At 39.7% G+C, this 27,900-nt stretch overlaps 1 protein-coding gene across 1 annotated transcript in view; it reads right to left on the bottom strand.

The window, feature by feature from the left end:
- Positions 1-27,900, bottom strand: part of RNF150 (ring finger protein 150) — a 234,524-nt gene that overhangs the window by 40,559 nt on the left and 166,065 nt on the right. The window contains exons 3-6 of the mRNA XM_040967267.1: positions 23,967-24,038; positions 22,180-22,262; positions 6,593-6,689; positions 681-891 (exon numbers count right to left, since the gene is read on the bottom strand). Coding sequence (XP_040823201.1) covers positions 681-891; positions 6,593-6,689; positions 22,180-22,262; positions 23,967-24,038 — 463 coding nt within the window. The remainder of the gene's footprint in view (positions 1-680; positions 892-6,592; positions 6,690-22,179; positions 22,263-23,966; positions 24,039-27,900) is intronic.

Consider the following 27,900-nt stretch of genomic DNA (forward strand, 5'->3'; position numbering starts at 1 on the left):
AAGCGGACTTTCTTAGAACCCCTGAAGTCCTGTGTCTATTATCTCACACTGAATGGTGGTTACTTCAGACTTTTGCTTCAATGCTGACACACATTTTAATACTTTTATGTGAATGACTGTCAAATAGAATAAGATACTTGGAGAGTGTTTCTGCTGGAAATGACGAGAAGATATCTCCAGCAGGAAAAAATTCTAATCTGCAGGGCTACTGTGGACAAGGGTTTAGGTTGTACTGTAAAAATGTCCATTGAATGTTCCTTTGCAACAGCCTGTTACACAGAGTCCAGACAGGCTCATACACAAGAATGAGTGCCCTGTGCCCTGTCTCAGTCCATCTGAGCATCACTAACAGTTTCTTCACTCACCTGTTCTCTGCTCCCAGAGGCCAGACCACCCCCTACCTGCTTCAGGCAGTATGGGGGAAAGAAACAAGAATAGCATTGTTGTAGGTGTGTTGATGTCAGTGGTGTAGACCAGAGTATGGCCACACAGAGCTGTTTGGTCTGCTGGCTCTGGAAAGAGCTGGACTTTTAAAGTTCCAACAGGTGTGACAATGGAGCCTCACAACAATACACACACGTGATTTTCTTTTTCTTCATAAGAACAGATACATTTTCTTTGGTTACTATTAAGATAATAGTTTCTTTGGCTAAGGCACCTAGAAGCACAGTAGAACTTACTGTTGGTGGTAAAGATGATGTCTCCATCCTGGGTGGTGGGGTCTGCATCCTGAACCACCTGCAGCGCACCCACAGTCCGGACAGCAGGATCTAAAGTGACTGAACTTTCATTCACTGTCGTGTCGCTTGCTCCTGTGATCTGATTGGTTGGTGGACCTCCCAAAGAGCCGTCGAAGTCTGTGGGCAAGTCATCCATGCAGTCGGCATTGGGCTGATGGGGGCAGAAGAAAATTGCTTCTTAATTCATGCCTTCAATTTAGAGATCAAAAGTCTTCAATCTAAGTATTTCATCTCAACCAAAAATGAGGTTGCTCACTGTTTCATAAGTTGATGTACTTTAATTTAATTTAAGCATTCTGCATATAGTTTCTGTAATATTAACAATGAAAAAAAAACCTTCAAATTTCCTTTCTGAAAGTTCCCTTTAGATTTAGGTATAACGTTTTAATTCCAGTAGAAGCAAAAATTTGTATATTTGAATGATAACTTAGGGGCAGTAAACGACATTTATCTATAATGTTAGCATTGCTTTATGCTTAGCATTTACTCCCTACATAGGAGAGAGCTGGCAGCTGGTAATTATCCTCAAAGACTCACACACTGTTTACAAATATACTAATGATATGAGAGTGGAGGGAGGACAGAATCTGACTCATTGTGTATTTTTGTTAAAGTTGCATGCACACACAAAAACACAAAAAGAAAAGTGCAAGCAAAGGCTACTTTTAAAAACACATAGGCTAAAAATAGCTACAGCAAAGTACCAGTAAGTACTCAAAATGAAATTGATCATACGTTAGTCAAATCCTCTGAGTTGAAACAGAAGAATTAAAACAGTGAGATCATACTGTCTAATCAGCCATTCACTGAAGGATGATTTGGTCCCTTCCCAATTTTGCTGACAGTTCCCTTTGAACATAATGCAATGAAACTCTGCTTTATAAGCAAGTCCTATAACCAGCACTGTAGGACTATTGTATGGGTAGGCAAGATATTCTTGTCACAAGTTTGACTCTTTGATCTCAGTTCTTCTATTTGATGCAATGTGAATTTATTTAATTCTCTCCCACAAACAAGGTTTTAAAATTGCATTCAGTGTGTTTCTGTCTGAATTTGTGAACATTTCCACAAAACAGTGGCAGGAGGATCTTCTTAATTACTACTAAGAAATATTAAGAGGTACCAATTTTTGCTCTGATTTGGACTTCAACTTTATGTTGAGGGATGACCATTATATAGTTTGCACTCCCAATATATTTAGGACATGATGATCAGGATTGTGGGAAGATTTTGGGTTGATACTGAATGCATTCACATGACCACCACTGTATCAACATTTATGAAAACAAACACCCTATAACTCCAGGACTCAGTGGGAACACAGAACAAGAAATCCCCAGTGCTGGACTCTGATCCCAGTTTTCTATTCTTAAATGTGTAACATCTACCATCAGTGGTCACAAACCCTTAAATGCAAATTCTGTTTTGTTGCCTTCTCCATCTTCATAGAAAGTGAGTCAACTCATTGATATTGAATTTGTGACATGTTAATTTATAGGATGACTAATTCACTAAATGTTCTAAACATTCTGATTGATATTGTGCATTAGTAGGCCTGTCTGTGGATGCTTTCCTAGCATCAATCTCTCCTTGTCCTTAATTTACTTAGCCATCTCTAGTTTATTGTAGTTTCTACTCTTTCACTGGTACATTCCTTCACACACACACACACACACACACACACACACACACACACACACACAAATATCCTTCTTACAGCCTAAAGAACGAATTTGAGGTTCGGCAGCATGACAAAACACACATTCTAAAGTGTGGCCCATCCAAAAAATTTGGCCTCACTTTAGTTTTAGATGTTTGAAAACATTCATGGACAGCAGACTTACAGCAGAAGGTAAGCCTGGGGCAAAAAATTTTGTGGTCCATGCATGATTCTTCCATTTTATGTACTTTCCATGAACTCCGTTAAGACTCCTGCTGTGTTTCTTTATCCCCCTGCTTCAGCTTAGACTGGCCTGTTCGTGATGTCCTGTCTCCATCACCCCTGCTTTCCAATCCTGGTGTCTGCAATGGCTCTCTTACTAGTTCACCTTTAATTCCCACGCTGACCACCTTTTCTAAGGAGCTTCCTTGCCAGACAGGGCAGCCACTTTCGATCCTACAGCACATACAAGGCAATCCTTTGCTCGTGTCTTTGGCTTTCCGTTTCCCCATCCCTTTCCCCCAAATGTCTGCCCTGACTCCCAGGCAGTACAAAGTGAAACAATCACATCACACTGATATTTTTTTAAAAAAAGCTATATAATATTATTTAATTTTTAGATCAGCTAAGGGGGTGTTTGTGACAAAGTGTTCTAAGAACTTTGCAAAGGTCATATACATTATGTAAAGACAATTAAGAAAGCAAAACAATGGTGTGGCTTATCTAGGGGAAGGTTTTACCAGGAGTGGGTTCTGCGGGTTGTTTTTTCACCCATAAACATCTGCATACAATCACATATGCAACAACAACTGACATAGTTTTCTAAGTGTTGTTTCTGGCTATTAACATTTTTAAAATGTGTGTTTCTTGCTCTCACTTGATACAAAGAGAGAGGAGTTAATTAGCTCAGTGAGACTGACACGGGTAACAGACAAGGACAACTTGATTAGATATGACATTTGCTAGACAAAATTTCAAGGACCTCACAGTGTATATTCACTCTAAATGGTTCATCAAAGCAATGTAATTTTGAGAAGAACTCAAATGTATATATAATACTTATATAAATTTAAAAATTATATAGTTTGGGGACATATTTTATAAGATATAAAGTTATAAAATATATTTTATATAATTTAGATAACTAAATAATATATTCTACATAAATTTATATATTTATAATATGAAAATACACACATAATATAAATTTTATAAGTTTTACATAGTATATAAGTTTATATATATTATACATACGTTTATATTATATATAAAATTCATATGCATCTTCAAAAAGTCATAATGGTAATATTTAAAAAGGATGACAAACATTAATTCAGGCTGGCATCAGGCAATTCCTAAATAATCTAATTGTTCAATAGTTAGATACTCATGAATGATTTTTCTGTTCAATAACAAGAATCGTAATCATATCCAGATGATAGTGGTAAGAGAAGGTGTTTGTTGGCAAATGAAAGACCCAAGCCATAAGGTGCTTTGAAGAGAATTCAGTGAAGCTGTGCTCTGTGATCCTATAAAGACAGACCCACTTCAGAGTCCTGATGTACTAAAGGAGAATGAAGCACTGTGATGCAGATAAAATGATAAAATAACATTTCTGGTAATAAAGGATTTGCCCCCACCTTTCAGTATAGGATCACATTTCTTTGGGCAAATACAAAAGAAAAAAGATATTTCTTATTTTAGGGATTTCATGATCCATGAGTTCTGTTCATTACAGAAAAATCACAAAATGAAAATGTTTTCAGGCCTTGGTTTTCAACCCCAAATTTACTTCCCTTACCGCATAAACACACACATAGGCACCCAGGTAAAAATGACAAAAGCAAAAAAAAACAAAAAAGAAACTCACAGAAACCACATATCACCGGTATTTGAATGATGCAGTGGTTCTCACTGTCCAAAGGTGAACAGGAGTGAAACTCATAAACATGATTAGGAGAGCAGCAGTCCTTAGCACTCCAAAGAGCTATAATTCCACAAACACTGACTGAGCACCTGGTGTGTATAGGGATACAGAAAGGAAGGACCCACAACATCAATTACCAAAGTGACAGGCTCTTTTCAATTTTCCTTGAATAAGAAAAAATTAACTATACAGAATAAAGGGACATGGGAGGTAATTTCTTTAACAGGTTTTTGTTAGACAAAGGCTCTTGCAATTGAGAAGCCTGCAAGCTTCTCCAAAGAGATGGAAAAGTCTTAAGAGAATAGAAATGACCTCATCAGCAGGATTTAGGCACTGAGCCATCTAACGGCAGAAGGGTAGAATGGAACCACATCCAGACATCCTCCCAGATCTGACTGCATCTTGTCTAGGGTCTAAACGGCAAGTGCTCAGGAGGCACGCAAGGCAGCCACAGGCATTGGTGCTTTGTGAGAAGTATCATACAGCATATGCCACACTCAGTAAGGATGGTTTGTTCTGGGGAGTGAGCTTAGATGTATGGCCTCTTCTTCTTTGGTTAACTGTTACATTTTTTTGGCAGAATCCAAAAGATGCTACTGATGTTTATTTTGTGGGAGTCCAGTGCGCTGAATAAACAGAATCTTGTCCAAAGAAGGAAGACATCAAACTATGGTGAGATTGCCCAGCTGCTAAGCATTAAAAGTTATTAATTTAAAAAACAACTCAAAAGACATTTCCCCCAAACAATAAATATCTGTAGTTTAGTTAATTTTAAAAAGGTGTATGTCCATAGGGAAAGTCTGAAGTGAAATGCTATAGGGTTACTTGGTTTCACTGTCCTGATCAAAGAACAAGATGATTGATGCCTTTTCTTAGAAAACAACCCGATCGAGAAGAATTAGGTCAAATGATGCAACTGTCTCCTGTTGACTGTTTAAAGTCTAAGTATTGTGGAGGCCAAAAACACAAACACACACACACACACACCCCTGCACTACTTCTCTACTTTAAAATGATCAGCCATAGCTAAAAATGTGAAAATCAGAAAAATTGAATTTGATTTTTTGTTGCCAGTACCTGGTAGAAACATCGGATTTTTACTGATGTTTCATGTTTACTGTAATTGATTTTCACCCTGGATGCACTAAGCATTTACTGGTCTGGTGAGAACATTTAATGCCTTCTATTTAAGATCTAGCTCGAAGCTATTATCACACAGGTTGATTTGTGTTTAGCATATCAACTTTGTAAAACAAGTGTACAGGTAGCAAGGAGGCAACTGGTGTAAGACAGAAGGAAAGTTCAGCCTGTATGTGTCCTCATCTTACTTCAGGTGTGCCTTCTCCCAAAGAATCACTGTGATCATCCTAAAATAACTAGCCCTTTGGCATGAAAGAGAACCTTTGATATATGACCTGACGTTTTGGGATCATTAAGATTTTCTATATGCTCCACTATTAGTGGTAAGGAATAGCAGTTCAGATGTTGCTGCAAAGTTGAGTGGGAAGAGAAAGAATCTGCTATCTGTATTCTACTTGGCTTTGTGTACATGGCATCCCATGTTTCCTCGTATTGCTCTATGTAGCCTTCAGAGTTGGTGGTTCTGCTTCTGCCTGCTTAACAGGGTTAACACACGGCTGCCAATGTTTCAAAAAATACCAGTTCTTGTGATTCACTTGACATGGTCTTGGGAAAGTCTTTCCCTGCAGCATCTGGCCACCAGCTGGTATTCTCTTTGAGGTGTGGGAGGAATCAGATCTCAGAAAACATGGGGCTGATGGATCAAGTCTGATGGAAGTGTTTGAATTAGAGGCTACAGTTTGGGCTTTCTGTTCAGTCAAGGTCTCCACAAATATCTGAGTTAATTTTAGGCTTTAACCCTGAATCTCAGTCTTTGTCCTTCTCTCCTAATGCTGGGAGGAGGTGGGTGACCAAAAGGCAAGAACAACAGTGACTGTGACATGCAGATGGCTTGCTGACCAAGCAGTGGTGATGATGCATGGGGCTAGCAATGTGAAGTTGGCTTTGTGTGCCTCTTCTGGCACACACACCATCTTGACTCACAGACAAGCACATGGGGTGTGAATGCAGAACAAGTGAGAGGAGAAATGTTTTCAGACATGGGAATTCTCTTGGGGCCTCACTGGATGGTACCAATGCTATGGAATAGGGGACACAGGAAATCCGGGTAAGATGATTTCTTCTTGCTTTGGGAGCAATGCAGGAAGACAGACATTATGAAGCTGTAGGCTGTGCTGTGCTTACCGGGATCCCTAGGGCTTTAAGAATGTTCATCTTGCACATGGGACAGGTGCGATGGTCTAGAAGCCAGGGATCAACACAGGACTTGTGGAAAAGATGCCTGCAATGAGAATCACACATCTTAGAGGGGCGGTAACTTCAGACACAACTTCATCCACTATAGCCCAGTGACTAGACTGAAGTCACTCCATTATCACTGGCAGAGACAAAATTTGACGCTTCATCACCTAATGTTTGGGACAAAGTATTTCCCATTACACCCCGGGATTCTATGATCAGCATCTGCCTAGGTCCCAGGATTGCCTATATGATTTACAACCAGGTTCCCAAGTTTTAGAAAATATAGAGAATGTGGGAACAAAATTTTCTTCCTTTTTTTAAAAAAATAAAACATTTATTTATTTTATTGGAAAGGCATATCTACAAAGAGGAGGAGAGACAGAGAGGAAGATCTTCTGTCCATTGATTCTCTAAGTGGCTGTAACAGCCAGTTCTGAGCCCATCTGAAGTTAGGAGTGAACAGCTTCATTTTGGTGTCCCACACTGGTACAAGGTCCTAACGACTTGAGTCATCCTCTACTGCTTTCCCAGGGCACAAGCAGAAAGCTACATGGGAAGTGGAGCATCCAGGACACAAAACGGTGCCCATATGGGATTGTGGTGCATGTAAAGTGAAGATTTAGCCATTGAGCCATTGTGCTGGGTTTGACAAAATTTTTTTTTTTTTTTAAAGAAAGATCATTTAATCAAAAAAATGCGAGTGAGAAAACTAAAAAAGACCTTGCAGGACGACTTACTAAATGTTACTTTAAAAAAAAAAACCCTCACATTTCTTTTCCCAGAGTCACAGGATAACTGCTAAGTGAAGACTTATTTCATTAATATTTGGGATCTAACACAAAAAGGCAGAAGAGCATTTAATAACAGAAATGATATTTTAAGTTGTTATGTCAAGTCAGAAGCCAGAGTGCAAGGCTCTGTGGTTTTTCTGTGGGCAACTGTGCTGCCCATGCAGCTTTTGTGCTCAGCAGCCTTGCCATGGGGTGAGGAGTAGGGCAAGGCGGGGCAGACACTTAGGAAGGGCAGAAGGTCTCCCTGACTGAATGTTCCTTCCATATGGCTTGCAGATGCCCTCTAAGAAGCTGCTTGAGGCAAAAACTTTTCTTCCCATGAACAACCCTGCAGACTACTCTTCGTACCTGCTTGGGGCACGAAGAGAGAGAACACTAGAATGTGGATGTCAGGAGGGCTTCCGTAGGACTTTCCTAGGAAAGCAAGAACTGTGCTCAAAACTGAGAATGACTATGATGATGATACGGCTCCTTCCCTTGGGGAAGCAGGAGAGGTAGCTACTGGAAAAATAATGCATTAAACTAGACAGTGAAGACCATGCAATACCACATTACATGATCAGGGAGTTTGGGGGTATGCATACGCTTATCTGGGAGATTCATCCTAGCTCAAGTGTTCAGGGGAGGTGTTGCTGAAATGGTAACACTGAGTTACATGAAAATTGCCCACATGACAGGGAAGGAGAAAAGAATAGTATTTGAGGCAGAATGCAATAAAGTGCTGAGCTAGCCACTGGAAGGTGGCTGACAACAGAGGAATGGCATTTGAGAGATGCAGATATTTGCACCCAAGTTGGGTGAAGCCGTTCCTTGCATCCTGAAAATGGAACACTGATTCCTTGCGCAGAAGCTCTACACTTAGGAGACAGGTTCCTAAATCTGAGCCTGCTCATCAATTTCTGTTCTCCTGGGAAAACACCAAACCTTCTGGTGCCTGTGACATTCCCGTGAGGCAGCCCTGTGCTATGCCTCCTACCCATGTGCTGGAAGGAGGCTGACAGTAGAGCCAATCCTCAGCTTTTAATACTTCAACAAATTGCTTCATATTGCCATACCTTAGTTGCCTCATGTGAAAGAGGGACTTAGCTCTACTCCAGCCCTTCCAAACTCCCAATGCACAATGATTGGCAATGATCCTTTGACCCTCCTATGGCTTTTCTCTGCATATTCTGGTCATACTGCATTGCTATTTTCTAAAAATGGTTTATTTTACTTACTTTAATGGAGAGAGATGGAGAGAAACAGTCAGAAAAGGAGCAGGAAGACAGATCTTCCATCTGCTAGTTTACTCTTCAAGTGCCTGGGCTGGACCCAGGAACTGGTAACTCTAAAAACTCACTCAGAGATCTCCCACATGGTGGGCAGGGGCCCAGTTACTTGAGCTATCATCTGCTCTGCTGCCTCCAAGAGTACACATCAATAGAAGGTAGAATCAGGAATGGAGCTTGGATTTGAACCTAGGAACTCTGATAAAGGCTGTGAGCCTCCCAAATGGGAAGGTAACCAATATGTTGAATGCCTGTCCTGTGCTGGTTCTTGTACTGATTATTCTCCATGATCGGAAGTGCCTTTCCTTGCAAATCTCTTCAGAAGTTTCCTTGAGAAGAGATTTTTTTCCCTCTGGACTAAGCTATCAGTTCTTGACTACAAGTTTTCAGCTTGCTCTACAGATTTCAGATGTGCAATTCCTTAAAAATTCCAATGTATATCTGTTTATATTTCTATATCTCTACTATTACTTTTTTAATCTTTGAAGAGCTCAATGGATGTATCCTTCAATTAATAACCCTAGCTTGGTGGTTTCACTTGTGCCTCCCAAATATTTAGCATCCAGTTGATGCTAGAAATATTCATTGCCTGAGTGGGTACGATACTCATCCTAGGCCCAGCATTCCTCCTGTCTCAACCTGGTCACCAAGTTTCATTCACCCACTCTTCCTAAATATCTGTCACATTCATTGTTTTTCATTTCTCAACGTGGCCTCCTCATTCATCTCATTATGTGTTTCTCTATATTACTGCAATAGCATCTAAATTATTCTCCATGCTGCCAGTCTTTTCCTGTTCTCTTCTTCCCACTCATTGTTGCCAGAATTATCTTCTCAAAATATAGCACTGGTTACATCACTGCCTTGTTGCATTCTGTTCTGCTTTCAGAACTGGGTACAATGATGAACAAGACAAGATCTTTCCCACTAACAGAGTATTGTACCATTCCAAACTTCTCTGTAAAGGCTACTGACAGGCCACTGCTTTGTGGGTTTTCAATCTTGGGCTAGTTACTGTTAACTCTCTGAGTTCCTCATCAGTGCAATTTTATTTGATAGGTATGGGATTTGCAAGTGAGAGAGTGCGATGCATGTGTGTGTGTGTTATGAAGGAGAGAGAACATCTAACATGAAGCCTGAAGTACAGGTCCTGAAGTAGGGACGTGGCACAGCAGTTAGGTTGCTGCTTGGTACAGGTACCTCCCCTAACAGAGTGCCTAGTTCAAGTCATGGATTCTCTATTTCCTTTTGCCTTCCTGCTAAGCACATCCTGGGAGGCAACAGAGGACAACTGAAATGCTCAAGTCCCTTTAACCTCATGGATGATCCAGATTGAGTTCCAGATTCCTGATTTCGATTTGTCCCAGGCCTAGCTGTTGCAGTTATTTGAGGAATGAATCAATGGATAAAAAAGTTCTTTGTGTCTCTTTCAAGCAAAGTGAAAATAAAAATAAATAAATAAATCATAATTTCTGGTAGTCCTGCATTCGAATTATTGAAACTTAGCTTTAAATACTGTGGGACTATTATGATTTTTACTGTTTAGTGTAAATGTTTCTAATGTGAGAAGTAATTTAAATTTTTTTTTAATCAAAGGGAGAACTAAGGGCAAAAAAGAAATAGTACCCAAAATGATACATAGGATTGTATCATTCTAAAAAACAATATTTATTTTATCTTTTTGTTGGAAAGGCAGATATACAGAGAGGAGAGACAGACAGGTCTTCTATGCACTGGTTTACTCCCCAAGTGGCCACATCTGTTGGAACTGAGCCAATCTGAAGCCAGGATCCAGGAGTTTCTTTCAGGTCTCCCAGATAAGTGCAGGGTTCCCAGGCTTTGAGCCATTCTTGACTGCTTCCTAGGTCACAAGCATGGAGCTGGAAAGGAAGCAGCACTGTCAGGATATAAACCAGTGCCCACATGGAATCCTGGAGGATATAAGGTGAGGATTTAGCCACTAGGTTGCCATGCCAGTCCCTGTCTTGCTTATTTTCAACACTCTCCACTCTTCATTTGTGTGATCTGCAGTAAAGGACTGCTCTTCCCATGTTTTAACAAATGCTGCATGTTCGATTGCATACACTGGAACAACAAGAGACTCTAACTTTTCAAAGTTCTGGAAAATTGAAAAGGCAATAGTGCGTGATCAAAACAGTTGCCTTTCCTCATTCACCCAACAGTAGCAAATATTTTAGAAAGAATTCAAACATTTGCCGAAAGAGGACGCAGACCATTGCATAACAATGCGGAGATGATTATGAATCATCAGTTCTCACATTTTTTTTAGCAGTGATGATAAATCAAGTTAATTTGTACTGCTTCCTATGTTCTGTTATTCTTTCAGCTACACATGTGATTCTCTATGTGATTAAATGGCATGTTGCTGTCCACCTGGAGAGGGTAGGGAGTGTTCTGTTCTTCCAGGTCATGTATGCAGTGCCAGTCACTTGGCAAATGAGGTTGGGATCCTGCAGTCTGACGCCAGTGCTAGCCATTTCCTTCTCTTGAGTGAAGCACTTTTTAAAGTGTGTGAGTCATCCAGGTAACTAAGACTCACATACTCCAAGATAATTAACTACTTTAAAATATATTCCATCTTTCCAGCAACCAGAATGCTCCTTCAAATCCTCTGAAATCTTATCTGCAAAGCCGTCATTTAGGCAAGAGGGAGATCTGAATTAATAGACACTAATGACAACCTCTGCCAATTGTGGAATGCCTATTATGTTCCAGGCATGTTACATGCATAATGTATGTACGATAGTTCTATGAGACAGGCATTCCAATTCCCATTTTATTGTGCAGAAAAGTTGAAGCTTATTTAAGTAGAATACTCAAACAACTGATAAACTGCAAGACCTGGACCTCACCTACAACAAATGCAGTATCAGTATTTTTAACTCAACTTTACAAACCTCCTGTTTCTCTTCCCTAGTCTCAGAGCAATGGGGATAGATGGAAATATTATATTTTATACTTCCCAAGTGTTGAAGCTGTTTTGCTCCAGCTTTAAGCTCTTAGTCTCTGAGAGCCTTGGTATTGTACCACAGTACTCATCTGAGGATCTCATTAATCACATTGCTCCCATATGCCAGCTCTCCAACTTCCAGATACATGGTAAAGAGTCTCCAGATACTGCAGACTCCTTTAATGGTAGCTATGAGCATGCAACTAATTCTGGTCAACAAGTCAAAAAAAGCAATGACAGATTTCACTTTAGGTCATGGTATTTAGCAGCTGACCTTTCAGTTCAAGATGTGTGACATAGTGACTGCTTTGTTAGCCTAAAGCATGAATGTGCCCTCTCTGCTGAGACACAATGGACCCAAAGCAGCAGCAAAGCAGCATCATTGTGTCAATATGCCTCTGGGAGTTGGGCTTGATTTGTTGTTACTGTAGCAAGACTGTGCCTATACTGACTAACAAAATACCTTCCAGGAGTATTGTAAGAATTAAACACTATTTGTAAAGGCTTATTTAGTGCTCAGTGGAAAATAGTGGTCGTAACTATTTTAAGTGATGTAGGTATAGCATGTAACACAACAGATCATGACATATCAGGAAAACTGCCAAGGAGTGCAGGGGAGGAAGCAGCTATTTTAGGAAACTATTGGAGGTGGGAAGAGGTTTGCACAGCCTGAAGGACAGAAAGAACTTAAAAAAAGTGTGGAGATGGGAGGAAAGAAACTGACATGAGCCAAGGTATAATGGTGGTACTATAATGCATATGAGAAACTCAGCTGGCTTGAAGTGTAGACTACACAAGTATAAGGACAGAATATGAAGCTGAAAAAGATGAGTTTACACTAGCATTCTGAAGTAGTCCAGATGGACTGAGCATGAAAAACACATGACCCCTGAGGCACATCACAGATCGAAGCCTTGCTTCCCCTCTGCAAAATGACAAAATGTTCTTCATTAAGTTGTTTCCTTCCTCACTGTTGCTTCTTGATGTTGCCTACAGAGAAAGGCCTTGTAATGGTAAGGATATAGGCACCATTTCAGTGCTTGGCGCTGACCAAGCCACATAAGCAGATGCCTGACATCTCCTAACTCCGTGTCTCCCTCTTTCTCTGTAACTGGGACTTCAGAAATAAATAAATCAATTTTTAAAACAAAGAAGAAAAGAAAAGGAAAAAAATGAACTGGCACAAGGAACCAGTAACTGTTGTAACCTATGTCAGGCTAACCGTAATTGGAGACTCACATGATGGAACACACAGGATAAAAACAAAGGCTTCCACACAATGCACTAAAACCTATTACCATTCACCTCACAAGCAACGACCTTCTAGAAAAAAAGCCTACCATTGTCAGGTCCACAGTAACAAACTTAGAATGCTTGCAGAGAACAACATTGTGGAAGCTGGGTTAGATTTGATTTGACTTCCTTGGGGGTTGGTAGACTTCTGGCGTACAGTTAGATGGGGGTTTTGGAAGCAGAATTTGAGTGAACACCAGATCCCAGATTGCTTACAACTCAGCAGACTGCCTTCCAGGCTGGAAGGGGGCCTGCCATGCAATGAATTCACAGCTGGCAGCTGCAGAGGAAAGGGGGCTGGGTCAGGAGTCAGCACACCTGCCAGTCCCACACACTGTCACAGTCTTACAGAGCTGAGGTTTGCTCTCAGTGAAAACAAGAGGTAACACTGGTACTTGTCCTAAGTATATTACAAGTCATTGTGAGGAACGCATTAGATATTGCAGGTGAATGTGTTCAGTAAATCATAGACTGTTTCCAAAGCTCAAATATTAAAATAACAAAGCATTTATGAAGCCTAGTAATCCACTGTGTGGGTTTAAATTGCATGAAAGAAAATCAGGAAAATTTAAAAACTAGGAAAGTGCACTAGATCCTTGTGCTAGTAAATTTAATTTTTAAGCTGCAGTGGAGGACACGTAGGCACAGTGAAGGCAGGTGAGGGAATGGCCAATCCTTCAATGTGAATCTGTCTCCTAGATGAGGGTTCTGGTAAGAGGAAGCTCTATGCTTTTAGAACTTGACCCTGGTCTAATTATATCTCTTGGCTGGAGTAGCACAGCTGGTTGGCCTTCAGCTCGGGTGTCTAGTTTGTTAATATAACTGGAGATGAGGACATTTGAAATCAGAATGCCATATTTAACAAGGTTACTACAGTGCAAGACCTCTTTCCTAAGGCAGAAGCGGCTCTGCTAAAAAGACAACAGAAATGGATGTTATCAAGGCATCAGTTACTAGAGCTTTCATCATCTTTCACACTTCCTCCACCAGTCTCTTCACTGGGATAAATATCTGGTTTGGGGCAGCTGTACATGCTATGCACTGTATATATATGTTTGAAATAAGCAAAGAACAGCAACCAGTAAACACAATCAGTAAACATTAAATAATCTTGACTAATGTATAAACTTTTAATTCTATAGCATAGTTTCTTAATTACTTTCAATTTTTTCTATCTTTTAAATGCAGGTGTAACATCCAGAAATTACACAGAGCTCAGCAAGCTTGCTGATTTCCTAAGCTTAAGAAGCATCGTGTTTGCATACATGCTGCATACATGCTGATGGGCATGGTCCCATCACTCATGCTCTGGCTCAGACTGCATCTACACCCTGCCATGCAACCAGGATTCTGACACTGTATCACTATAGATTGAATTTTTTGCAATACTGAATTTCATATGGAATCTTAAAGTTAGCCTGGATTTTTTTTTTTTTTGGCTCAAATGAACAATTTCCAGATACATGTGTATCAGTGTCTGTCACTCATTTGTTTCTTCTAGATGTTGATTAGTTTTCCACTGTGTGGTACAATGGCCAAGTTACTACCTGGGAGGCCTGTATTCTATACTGGAGAGCTTGGATTTGACTCCTGCTTCCAAGCACCATCAAGTTTCCTGGCAATGTGTACCTCGGGAGGCAGCAAACGATGGCTCAAGCACCGAGTCCTGCCTTGCACACGGGAGATCTAAACGGAGCTCCTGACTCCTGGCTCCAGCTTGACATACTTGGAGGGTGAACCAGTGCATGGAAAATTTTGTTTTCTTTGTTTCCCTCATTCTTTCAATAATAAAAATAAACATTAAAACATATTTATGACATTAATATAAATGCATTACAGACATGAAACATACCAATGTTAGTCATTTCTGGCTAGCAAGATAATTATCTTTGTTTTCTTTTTTATGCTTCTATTTGCAAGCTTTTCCCAATTAGCAATATAATTTTGATAAAACAAATCACGTGTCACCCAAAAAGCTACAAACAGAATGCCCAATAACCTAATTTGCATAAAATGGGCATAAAAGGGTAGGTTCAATCTTCACATCATCATAACATGAACTTGGAAAAAAAGACTGGTCCTAACCAAGCCTATGTCACAGGCACATCAGGGTAAAATCAGGACAGGCGATGTCTGCCTGGCTAGAAAGTGCCCCTTTGTTTTCTACTTTCACGAGTTACAGGAATCAGAATCCTGATCACATTGCAGCATTTTGTAATTTTTTTTTCACTCATACAGAGCTTGGAATTTTCTGACCACACAAATGGTCAGTTCACTTGACTCATCTTAAAATCAGACTAGTCTTTGGGTTTTGAAAAGCCCCAGTGGTTTGTGTCTATTTTTAGTGATTCCAGTGAAACTTAATTGTGAGCCTTTGGGTTTTTAAATATTAAAGTGATGTTCATTTTTACATCAGCATATAGTTCTTCATGTCACGCTGTTGATGATGAGCACATTATTCTTGGCAGGGAGAGGGAATGACAAGCCCCTCTTCTACACGGAAAATTTCATGAAGGTTCCAAGACATGGACTGCATATGACAGCCTTGAGAGGAGGTTCAGGGATGTTATGAACTTCCTAGGTGGGTCTGGGCAGAAGCATCTCAGTGACAGCAAGGCAAACCGGGCAGGGGAACAAGGAGCCTTGCCAGGGGGTCTGGTGGGAAGTACGTCGCACTGCTAGGAAGGCATTTTGAGGGTAGGTGCTGTGCTTTCACATTAGCTCAGCAGATCTTGGTCATCTTCATGTAGTAAAGCTGGGAAGTAGGCAAGTTACTCTTAAAGTCTTAGGAAGTATACCTGTTCCGAATGCATCCTTCCACCCTGTTGCAGATGCAACAGTTTTTTCTCTGGTAGGGAAAATGCCACCTGTCTCAGTAACAGAAACTAATGGAATATGATATTTGAGGAGCCAATCATTAGATCTATGTTTTGTGTGTAGGCTCTGTTTATATTCCTTAGGGATAATGGGGTTTGCCATTTCTGTTTTTCCACTGTTTTTATTTTCTACTTGTCCTGTGTTAATATCTTTACTTAGTGGAGGGCAAAATCTGTGACTGAAATGAAATCAAAGTATGTCATTACAAAAACCAGGCGGAAAAAAGGAAGAAGTAACGAAGGAGGAGGTTGGGTGGGGAATGTGGGCAGGAGAAAGTGAGGGCGGGGTGGGAAGTAGCACTAAACTCCCTACTGTATTCCCATGCGAAATTTGTCCATTTTACATAAATAAATATAAAAAATAGAAAAATGTGTATCAACTATATCAATTGAGAAAAATGTTGCTGGCTGTCTTCCTGGTTTGACAGGCAGGGATGACATACCAGCCCTCGTCGATTGTACACTCAAGGTACATATGTAACAGATGTCCAAAGAATCTTTTGAAATTAACAGACCAGACTTGGCAATGCCCTCAAAAAATTCCTTTTCCAAATGTCTAGTTTAAATTTTTGAGGATCTAGCTGACTCAGGCACTGAAATGCCACAGAAATTCCTTTCTGAGTCACAGTATAGGTTGCCTCAATTTATACATATGGGCCTCATTTGCCCTTTGACTTTGTACTGGACTTGAACAGGCATCACTTATTCTGCTTTTGATTTTCAGTGTGGAATACAATGGTGCTTAAATGTGCCATTGAGTCTTTCAGCATGATGCTGCAGTCATGTTCTGATCTTCGTTAAAGTTAGTTTTACATTTCAGGTTTTAAAATCAAGCAATCCGTGTGGTGCACCCCCTGTCAAAAATTATGAAAGGGAGCACTTGAACAGGAAGAGAAATTTAGCCTCATTCCAAAAGAGGAAAGAAGACAAAGAACAATGGTGACATGGTGTTAACACGTGGAATCAAATAATGATTCAAAAGGCAGCTTTGTCTATGTGACCCAGTTGTGGGAGTGTTCTGAGCTGGGTAACTCTGTCAAGAAAGGCTTACGCACACAAAGCCAAATCTGGGTCTTAAGTGTTTTCTTTTTTCTTAGTGACAATGAAAATCTGTTTCCAGTACTTGAAATCTGTTCCTTATGTTATGGTTTGTGAGAGTGGGCAAACTGCTGGGATTTTTCAATGGAGAATGTGAATGGAAAGACACAAGCACATTTTAAGTGCTAACAAATCCAGATGTAGCAGCAGTCACCAAATGGGCACCCAATCGGTGTCAGTTCATCCCTGGAACTCCTCCTGGGCATGTCCATCTTCTGTGCGAGCCACTGCAACACTCTACTCAGAAATCCAGCATTTCCTAGCCGCACTTGACAACTGTTTCCTAACAGCCACTTCTGCCTGTGGCTAGGTCCACATTACACATTGTTGCCAGCATGCTGTGTGTGAATCACAGACCAACTCCCACAACAGGTTCCTCAGACTCTGGCTATGATCCAAATCCCTTAGTTAGGTCTTCGGTTCCTGAATGGTGGACACTCACTCACTCTGTCTAATCCTGAACACGTGCATTGCACCCTAACAATTCAAAGGTACCACAGCTGTATTTGAATGACATGGCCTTCATAGATCCCACAGACTTAAAAAAAATAGAAACAATCATTAAAAATGCCTTGATGTGGCAGGCACAATAGTTTAGTTCGCTAATACTCCGCCTGCAAGCACTGACATTCCAAATGGTCACCAATTGATGTTTTGGCTGTTCCGCTTCCGATCCAGCTCCCTGCTTGTGTCCTGGGAAAGCAGTGAAGGATGGCCCACATCCTTGGGACCTTGCACTTGCATGGGCAACCCAGAAGCGTCTCTTGGCTCCTGGCTCCAGATTGTCTCAGCTCTGGCTGTTGCGACCTTTTGGGGAGTGAACCAGTGGATGGAAGTTTGTTCTGTCTCTCCTTTTCTCTGTAAATCTGTCTTTCTAATAAAATTCAACTTTTTTTTTTTAAGAAGTAAGCTCAAAATGGTCAGGGCATATAACCATCTTACCACACAGAAAATAATGATGGAAAACATGGCCTTGAAGAGTACATTTATACAAGCACCAAGCCCTGGAATCATAGCTTGCCTTATGCAACACAGAGCTCAGTCACCTTCTTCCCACTCGTCCAGAGGGCAAAGGAAGTGCACAATCAGACAGATATCACCTGTAGTATTTCCAGAAAGCTTTTATTATGGTAAGTGGAAGCAATAGGATATTAAATGATGTTGATAGCAGTTTCTCAAACTTGCAAAAAGAGGCATAGAAAATATAAGAAAGGAAATACATGAAAATGCTAGCAGTGCTTACCTACATAAGGGATTTAACCAGGTATTTAAATATTTGAGTAATTTAAGAAATTTTCTTAATGAAGATGCTATCAAAAATCACAACCATCATTAGAAAATATGAAGACACCCCCCCCGTGGACCCTTTTTCATTTTAATTTGCCCAGTGCTTATTCATTCAAAGCGCTACTTATATAATTTGTTACTATTGCTGTACATAGCACTTCTCCTGGGTCCTCTATGAGGGTGCAAGGACCCAAGTAGTTAGGCTGTCTTCTACTAATTTTTCAGGTGAATCAGCAGGGAACTGAATGGGAAATGGAACAACCAGGACTCAAACTGGGTCCCCTATGTGATGTTGGTGATGCATATGGCAGCTTTAGCCACTATGCCACAGTGCAGATGCCAATTTTCACAAACTTTTTGAACAAACCCTTATATGCATGGCTTTAAAGTGTTTGCATAATCTCTTAATTCCATTTTCCATGAATGTATTGGAGCTCTCCATTACAATATAGCAATAGGAAATTCTGCGTGGCATATTGAGAGCAAATTCCAACGAAGAAGTTACATCTGCCTGATTTGCTTCACATATTGTTAAGTGTCCATCCTGCATAGTATGTACGTACGCACTCACAGAGATCTTCCCTCACGTGTTAGAGCAGAAGTAGGTGAAGACAGAATATATATGTATTATGTGACTTCATACTGGTAATCACCATGGCTATAAGTCAAGGTAGAAAGGCATTTACACACCTAATTCACCATGATTTGTGTAAAAGACTTAGGTACAAATAATAGAATGATTTTAAAGATGTCATGGTTCAAGAATATACTTCGGTGATTTGGAAAGCCATCCTTTTTAGCTTTGTTTTATTTTTTCTTTTTTTATTATTATTATCATTTTATGATACAGTTCAATAGGCTGTGGGATTTCCCTTACCCATTCCCAAGTCCCCTAACTGAGTTCCCTATACTATTACTATAGTATAATTCTTCATAAACAGTCATATGTCCATAATTGCAGGCATGGACAGAGAGTCCATCATCCTGTTGTCAAGATATAGTAAACAGTTTCAATGGGAGTCCATCTTTGATCTGGAAGTAGAAATGCATATTGCATTGTATCCTCATATCCGGATATGATAGTTTCCATTACACAGTTACTATATATCCCCTTAAATGAAAAGCCACAATACAAAATCAACAACAGGAAGAAAAAGAGAAAATTACAATACCATGAAGTCAAATCACATGCTACTGGATATGATAGTCTCTTACAAAGTTACTGTAAGATACTGTAAGATACTGTAATATACCCTTAAATTAAAAGCCACAAAACAGAATCAACAACAGGAAGAAAAAAAGAAGTTAACAACAGCATGAAGTTAAATAACATGCTAATGAATGACTAATGCGTCACTGAAGAAATGAAAAAAGAAAATGATGCTACTGCATGATCTATGAGTCAATGAAGAATTTAATAAGACAAAAGCATTTGGAAGAGATGAAACTAAAAAAAAAGGCATTTACTAATTCACTATGACTTGTGTAAAAGACTTAGAAAGAGACAAATAACAGAATAATTTTAAAGATATCATAGTTCAAGAATATACTGGGGTCATTCGGAAAGCCATGCTACGTGGTAACTATACAGAAGACATGCCCATGTAAAGCAGGAGCTTTGAGGCCACAGAAAAAGACGAGCCAACAGAAATGGTACACTGGGATATTTGTGAAGTGGTTTGACTCCAAAGAATTCTGGGGATGAGTCAGCCGAGACATAATGGACAAGAGTGTCTATGAAATTCACAGGGGCCAAGGCTGCATAATACCCCAGAGGAAATCATCCAGCACAAAGCAAATGCCAGGACACTGATAACATCCATTAAAGCAAACTGTCTGGCAGAAATCAGCAGCAGCCATAAAAATATCTTGATTTTAAAATCAGCATAAAAAACGTACAACAGTGTAAGATCAAAGAGTAATTAACTGCATCCTTTACTTGGTAATGCTATATGTACTTAGTTATTCAAAGCAGAATTCTCAGTGAGGAAATGCAGGTAGATACACAGCAAAAAGAATCAAGGAATGAGCCGAGAACCAAATAACTACACACAAAGGGGACGGGGGGAACCTGAGACCAAACTGAACTGCTGAATTATAACGGTTAAAAAAACGAAAGCTTCCATAGTTCAGTTTTTTGGTAGTAATTATTCAGGTGATACTTCTTGCTGTTATTTAGAAAAATTAAAAAAGCAGATCTGGAATAACGTATCATAAAATTCTAAACTTTATTAAAGCAAAAATAATTTGTTATAATTAAAAATTTAAATCATTCAAATGTTCCAAAACAGGCCAAGGTAAATTAAGTTGTGGAGCACTAATGACTTGGCTACTATACAACCTCCAGCAATTACATGATGAAATGAAATTTATTCATCACAGGGCTCTAAATGAATATATTACTTTAAATTATGAATTACAGTGCTAAACTAATGCCATACATATGGAAATGTTTTGTTATATAAAATCTTTACACACTTTTAAATATATATGTATATATAATTTAAAAACATTTTGCTCATTAAAATCATAGCGCCTTTCAGATTCTTAGGAAAAAATAGTCACTTTAACTTGCTTGAAATTCGTTTTTATTAGTAATACTCTCACAGGTGCCAAACGCCTCCAGGTGCAAAAGGACAGGAAGGCACTTCCCCTGCTGGTAACAGAGATTTACGTGGGAGGCTGCAGTGATGACAGAGTGTACCCTGGTGGACTGTGTGCAGTTCACCCACTGCCCAGGTTCCTGGAAGTCATGAAGGAAACACTAAGTGCAACTTCAAAAATGAATGTTATGGCATGTCCTACAGAGGAAACAAGCCAGTCTTCCTGCATCTGGATAGGTAACTTCGCCTTTGCCAGACATCTGTCCGCTAAGGGAAAGTGAATTACACTTGAAGGCTCTGGCTGAGGTCACCCGCCTGTACTTTCCTAATGCCTGTTTTCCTAATGATGCCTTGGCCTGAGAGCACTTCCATTAAGACCCCATCTCCCTTGGGAGACCTGCTATCTGTCTATCTTGCTCTTTATTTTTGGCTAACTCTTTGTCATTTTGGCATTATCAGATCTTCCTCAAGCCATATTTTGTTCCTTTTAAACGCTTAACCAATAGCTCTTGAATTTGCATTATTTTACTACCAAATAGATGATTGCCTATCTTTGGGGGTGTTTTTATTCCACTTTACTTACTTTCAAACTCTATTACTTTCAAAAGCCAGCCTTTCTACATGTGCAGCCATTCCTTGAGGAGTAATTTCATTATTATTTTTAGGACACTTGAACAGATGCAAAATGCTAAAATGGGTTTCCATTAAGGAGGACAGCTTTTAAGCACTGTTGTAATATTGATTCTATTAAGACATTTATCTTTATTGAATTTTGACAATTTAAAAGTAACTTAGACATCTCAACATTGGCTTTTCATTTGGGACAGGGGTGTGGGTTATCTGGAAATCACCTGAGAAGTCTTCCCGGAACCTCATGCTGGCACACTTTGAAAGATTCTAGAATTTGGGTGGAATGTACCATACTCAGAGTAAAATTAAAAGGTAGACTCTGCCTTTCCCTTTCTACTTACTCCTGACTGAGTTATGAAAGCTGAGCTCTTCCTGGTCATTCACAAGATACGTTTTAAGAGGATTTTAACTAAAACAACACTGACAAAAATCACAATTGGTTCTTTACATCACAGAGCTGCTGTTCAGAAAAGCTCAACACCTGGGGCCATGGCATGGAGTTCTGGGTCACCAAGTTCTAGTTCAGAGCAGAGTACATCCTGCCCAGGACACAGGGAATCAGAATCATGTTTCTAACTTCACGTGCAAAACACTGTGGAGGCCTATGTGTACATGCCTGGCGACATGTGGGGGGCAGACTGATCTTACAGGTCTAGGCCAGGCAGGTCTGAGCACACAGGACCCCGTGAGAGGCAGGCAGCCCAGCAACTCACCGGCAGGGCAGGATCCTGACCACGTCATTGGGCTTGTAACCTTCAATACAAACTGCACAGTTGTCAAAATCGGGCTCTGTTTCCTGGAACAGAGGAAAGAAGCACAGATGAGCTTCACCACTCAAGTGCAAACACCCAAACAGCACACCAAAGGTGGGCCTGTGGTGGGAGCAAGGTTTTTAATAGACCTGGTGCTAAATCCTGCTCCATGAACAATTTACTGACCACTGACACAGTTCCCACCTCCACTGTCATTTCTAGCTTCCACTGTAACTATTTTCTAATGCATCATTAATATTGATGTTATTACTGATAACTAGACATCACAGATCAACCTGTACAGGATAAAAAGTCATGTCTGAGCGATTTCTCTGGAATCTAGTGTATAGAATAAACATAGCACATAAACATCAAAGAGTATTCCAACTTCCTCAACGTATTATTCTCTCCAAATATCACATACCATGTTAACTTATGCAAATCTTTGCATTTTCATGATTAGTTTTTTGGCCAAGCAGTGGGTGAAATAGTGTTAAAAAGAGCATTTTAAATTTAGCAAATGTTTCAGAGGAGTTAAGCCCAACAGTATTTTTATATGGGTAAAAGATAATAGTACATCCTTTCTGAAACAAAATGATTCTTCAGGCTAGCGACCATACCCAGTGTGTATGTGGAGGTTGTGAACCCCCTTAACAATGCTCCAAGGATCTCCGGCGCACGTGTTGTAATCCACTGCTCTAACACTCCTCCTGAGGAAGAGAGGCCCTTCTAGACCTGCAGGCCTGGACTGCCTTGTTGTCCCTCCTCCAAATCTACTATTGCTTTTGGCTTCCTGCCATCACTCTACAGTGAAGGAGAATGTTGCAATGATGCTGAGCTTATGAACACCAGGTTTTGGAGGGACTGAATATGCTTCCTGTATTTATATGAGAGACCTCAGTGCAGAAAAGAGCTCAGCACATAATACTGTCTTTCTGCGAGGAAGAAGCACTCTTGGGTCAAAAGTCAGGACAAAACATTTTGCTTTTAATCTTGTGGGACACTACAATAATGTAATTAAATAAATAGTGTTTGAATATTGAGATTTACTTCCTTCTTTGTCTTGTCTGCTAGAAAGCTCTAACCTAAATTTAGGACTCATTTTTTTTTTTACATATTTCAAGTACTATATTTCTATACAAATTACATTCTGGTTTCACTGATTTTTTTTTCACACATTTACCTTTGAATTTCTCACATTTTTATTTCAAATTATGATTATGATATGCATTTTGTAAACTGCTTTAAATTATACTAGAGAAAAGTATGAATGGGTCTGGTGTGATGGCTCAGTGGATAAATCCTTGCCTTGTAAGCACTGGGATCCCATATGGGCGCCAGTTCATGTCTTGGCTTCGCTACTGCCCATCCAGCTCCACGCTTGTGACCTAGGAAAGTAGTTTAGGATGGCTCGAAGTCTTTGGACTCTGTACCCGTGTGGGAGACCTGGAAGAATCTCCTAGCTCCTGGTTTTGGATTGGCTCCGTTCCAGCTGTGTGGCCACTTGAGGAATGAATGAGTGGACAGATCTTTCTATCTGTCTTTCCTTCTCTCCATAAGTCTGACTTTCTAATAAAAATAAGTAAATCCCTTAAAAAAAGAAAAAGTATGAGTAACAGATCCTGATTGGACAACTGTTAGCATGCAGCTACTTCCCTATCTTAACCTTCTCTCTCTTCTTCCTGGCTGTCAGAACATTTTGGAGTTGCTCTCAATAATCCCTCACCACAAACAGAAGGGGCTGTTACCTTGTCACCCTTCTTGATGGTCCTGATCTGGAGCTTGCTGATGGCTTTCTTGGCTGCATCTCCCAGTCGACGCTGAAAAACCAAGGCGGCTTGTTAACAACAAAGGTGTGTGATTCTTGATTTCATTTCTGATAGCATTTGATAAACAGGCAGCTGTCTCTGAGATCATGCACATGTGGCATGTATGTTCACGATGATGACTAGAAGAGATGGCATAGTGGCATCTGTCTGGGCACAGGAGCTCCACTAGAAAGGTTATAAAAACATTTGGTCCTATGGAGTTCTGCAATGTGTAGTGCTAAGCATCTTGTCCTGCAGTGACACTAGTGGAGGTCACATCAGCACAGGTTGTCAAAAACACAGAGAAAGGAGTATCATAATTTTCCATTCTGGCCACTCAATTTCTGACATGGAGCTAGCCATTTCAGAGTAGCCAGCATAACCTCATCTCTTCTTTTCTACAATCAGGATTTACCAGTTGCTTGCTTCTTTCCATTGGTTCATATAGACCTAATCTAGATTTAAATTTGGTCTGTTCTATTCTATTCCATAACTCATTGACTTGCCAGTTTTCTTTATATGTGTTAGTGTGAGTATGCATATAGACAAATACATGCAACAATGTTCATTTTAGCACATAATCATAAAGACCTATGTAATCACCTGTCATTCATGTTAAGAAAAAAATCTTCATTGTTAATTTTTCTGCTCCATATATCATTATTTGCTTTAAAAATAATACTAGTATATTTAGCACAAGAGAAAGTTTTGGCCATTTCCTAAAAGTAGTTCTATATATACCTATGACTTATCCACAAGTCCATGAGTAGTTGGCAAACTACAGTGGCAGGAAATAACAGGGAGAGTGTACCAAGTTGAGCTTCAAAGAGAAATATGTGAGTGAGAGGGAAAGAAAAGAACTTGGTTAAACTGAACATGATAGAAATTTCATCCTCTCTCCTTCAAATAGTACCTATACATTCTCCCATTCTCAATTCAAGCACATCTTCTGGGAGCCCTTTCTAGATCTCTCTCTGCCAGACCAACTCGATCTGTAGTTTCCCAGCACTGGATACCTGTGATTTATAGCACTATGCCATTGGAAATCTGGTATTTGTTTTCATGATCAACCTGTTACACTTTCCACATGTAAGTTCTTTGAGGACAGGCCTATGCTTCCCATTATTTTCACACATATGTCATTCAGTAACTGTTATTTAGTAATCTGATACATATTTCTGATCACAGCTCTGGGTTTTGGAAAATGATAGTGAAAAAATACACAAAAATGCCTGTGATACCTGGCATGATAGCCTAGTAGAAAAATCCTCGCCTTGCATGCACTGAGATCCCAAACAGGTGCTGGCTTCTATTTCTCATCCAGCTCCCAGCTTGTGGTCTGGGAAAGCCTTGCACCTGTGTGAGACCTGGGAAAAGCTCATGATTTCTGGCTAGGATTGGCACAGCTCTGGGCCATTGTGGCCACTTGGGTAGTCAATTAGCGGATGCAAGATCTTTTGTCTCTCTGTAAGCTTTCAAATGTAAAATAAAAAAAATGCAAAATTTTAAAAAAAAATGCTTGTTCTTTGTTCTTTATAGTCTATTGGAAATTCAATAATGGGTGAGGGAATAAAATCCCAAGAGATAATTTTTAAAGCATGAAAAGAACCTGAGAAATTTATCCAGTTAATGAGAAAACTTTTGGACAGACCACAGATGATTGATGTCCTAAGGTAAAACTCATGGTCTTTGCCTTGACAAAATCAGCCACTGTCAGTTAACAAGTGCTCTCCTTTGAAGGGCTGGGAATCACAGGCATTGCTAAGATTTGTTACCCTGAGGTTCATGTGCTGGAAGCCTCATCCCCAGCCACAGCAGCAAGGAAATGGGGGCAGGCTGTCTAATTGTGGGGGCTCTACTCTCATGAACGATGTTGAATGAACTGATGCAGGAGTGCTATTTCCTATGAGAATGGGCTGTGATAAAGGAGACTTGCATCTCCCCCTAAATACCGTTTCAACAAGTCAACATGAAATACATACTGGACCCAAATAGACGCCAAGTCATGCTCTGTGAGCTAAGTAAACTCTGTTTTGCAAATGATACAGACTATGGTCTTTTGTTATAGAAATGGAAGTGGATGAACATTTAAAAAAAGGTTGCTGGTTGTGTATACCACAAGAAATCTGGATGACTAAATAAAAAAATATCTTCGATTACTTTTCTTTTTCAAGTCAGGAGTTTATACATTTGATAATTAGTATTTTATAATTATTCTATGATTTTTGGACTCAATTCAACTGCCTAATTTTTTTAATGTTTAAGATCTGAGCAAATATTTTTGAGCAATGGTTATAGATAGTGCTTAAAAAGATCATTCTTTCAAAGCTGGTGAACTTGAAATAACATTCTCCAAAATTCAGTATTATTTAGGATAATTATTTGGCAAAATATGCTCTTTTCTAACATGAGCATGCATGGCAAATTCAAAGACCACTTTAAATGTTGGCTATGAATTGAACTTTGAGTGACAAAGTAAAAAAAAAAGTGACTTTCGAAAATATTCCATTTATTCTAGAGAAAAGGCCTTGTACATGAAAAGAAAATGCAAATTGCCTTTGGTTTTAAAAATGGCATGTACATTTAGCAAGTGCAAAGCATTGGGGTAGCAGAGATTATTACAGCAACATTGATGATTAAAGGACTAGAAATTCAATTTTTATTACTGCATTTGTCCAACTGGGACATATGGGAGCTAAAGGAGTCCGGTGGAGGATGAAGTCATTTAGGAGGGGCAGGTATTTAGTGCAGTGGCTAAAACACTGCTGGAACATCAGTGGTTAATATGCTGCCCACTGGCTCCATTTCTGATTCCAAGTTCCTGGTAATGCATATCTTGGGAGGCTTCAGTGATGGCTCTGTACTTGGGTCCCTGCCATTCATGCGGGAGGTCTGGTTTATGTTTCCAGTTCTTGGGCATTTGGAGGATAAAACAAAGACAGGAAGATGCATTTTCCTTAACCAATATTAAAATTAAAGTAGGTTGAGATCACCTTATCTGAAAACCTCAGAGCAGAAGTATTTTGGATATTTGCATAAAAATAAGGAGTTACGTTGGGAAGGAGATGAAAACTTAAACATGAATTACACTTACACTTCACACACTCCTTTTATATATATGTCCTGAAGGCAATGATACACATAATTTTAGTGTACCTGAGGTTGCTTTTTTCTGATTTATTTATTTGAAAGGGAGAATGAGAGAGACAGAGAGAGATCCCTTACTTCTGGTTACTCTCCAAAGGTCTGCAATAGCTGGCACAGTGCCAGTCAAAGCCAGCAGTAAGGAACCCAATCCAGGCCTCCTACATGGGTGCCAGGGACGCAATCATTGAACCATAACGTATTGCTTCCCAGAGCATACAACAGCATGGAGTGTGTCTTAGGATTGTAGTTGGGACTCAAACCCAGAGATGGAGGAGTGGTTTGCTAGTCTGCTCCCCAGAGAGTCACAACAGCCAGAGCTATGTCAGGCGAAAAAATTAAAAGCGCTATCAGGTCTTTGGTGTGTGTGGCACAGTCCACCCAAGCATTTGCACTATTATCTCCTGCCTCAAGGATGCATTAACAGGCATATATGTTTGGAGCCAAATAACTGAGACTCAAGTTAGCATGCTGATATAGGATACAGGTATTCCTAAATGACAGCCTAACCTGATGATTTGCCATACCCACAGCAAAGTTGACCTGTTTCTCTTCAAATGACATAATAATCATATGCAAAATGAATATATCACTTTAAACATTTAAAACTTTCAATGTGTTACTTTAAACATTTTAAGGAAGTTTCATTTTCAACAATTTTTTAATATTACTGGATTTCCAAAATCCAAATTAAAAGGCTAATGAGTTAAACACAGATACTCCTAATAAA

Source organism: Ochotona curzoniae, unplaced genomic scaffold, assembly GCF_017591425.1.
Source record: "Ochotona curzoniae isolate NIBS_2020 unplaced genomic scaffold, NIBS_Ocur_1.0 scaffold_4506, whole genome shotgun sequence".
Taxonomy (NCBI): domain Eukaryota; kingdom Metazoa; phylum Chordata; class Mammalia; order Lagomorpha; family Ochotonidae; genus Ochotona; species Ochotona curzoniae.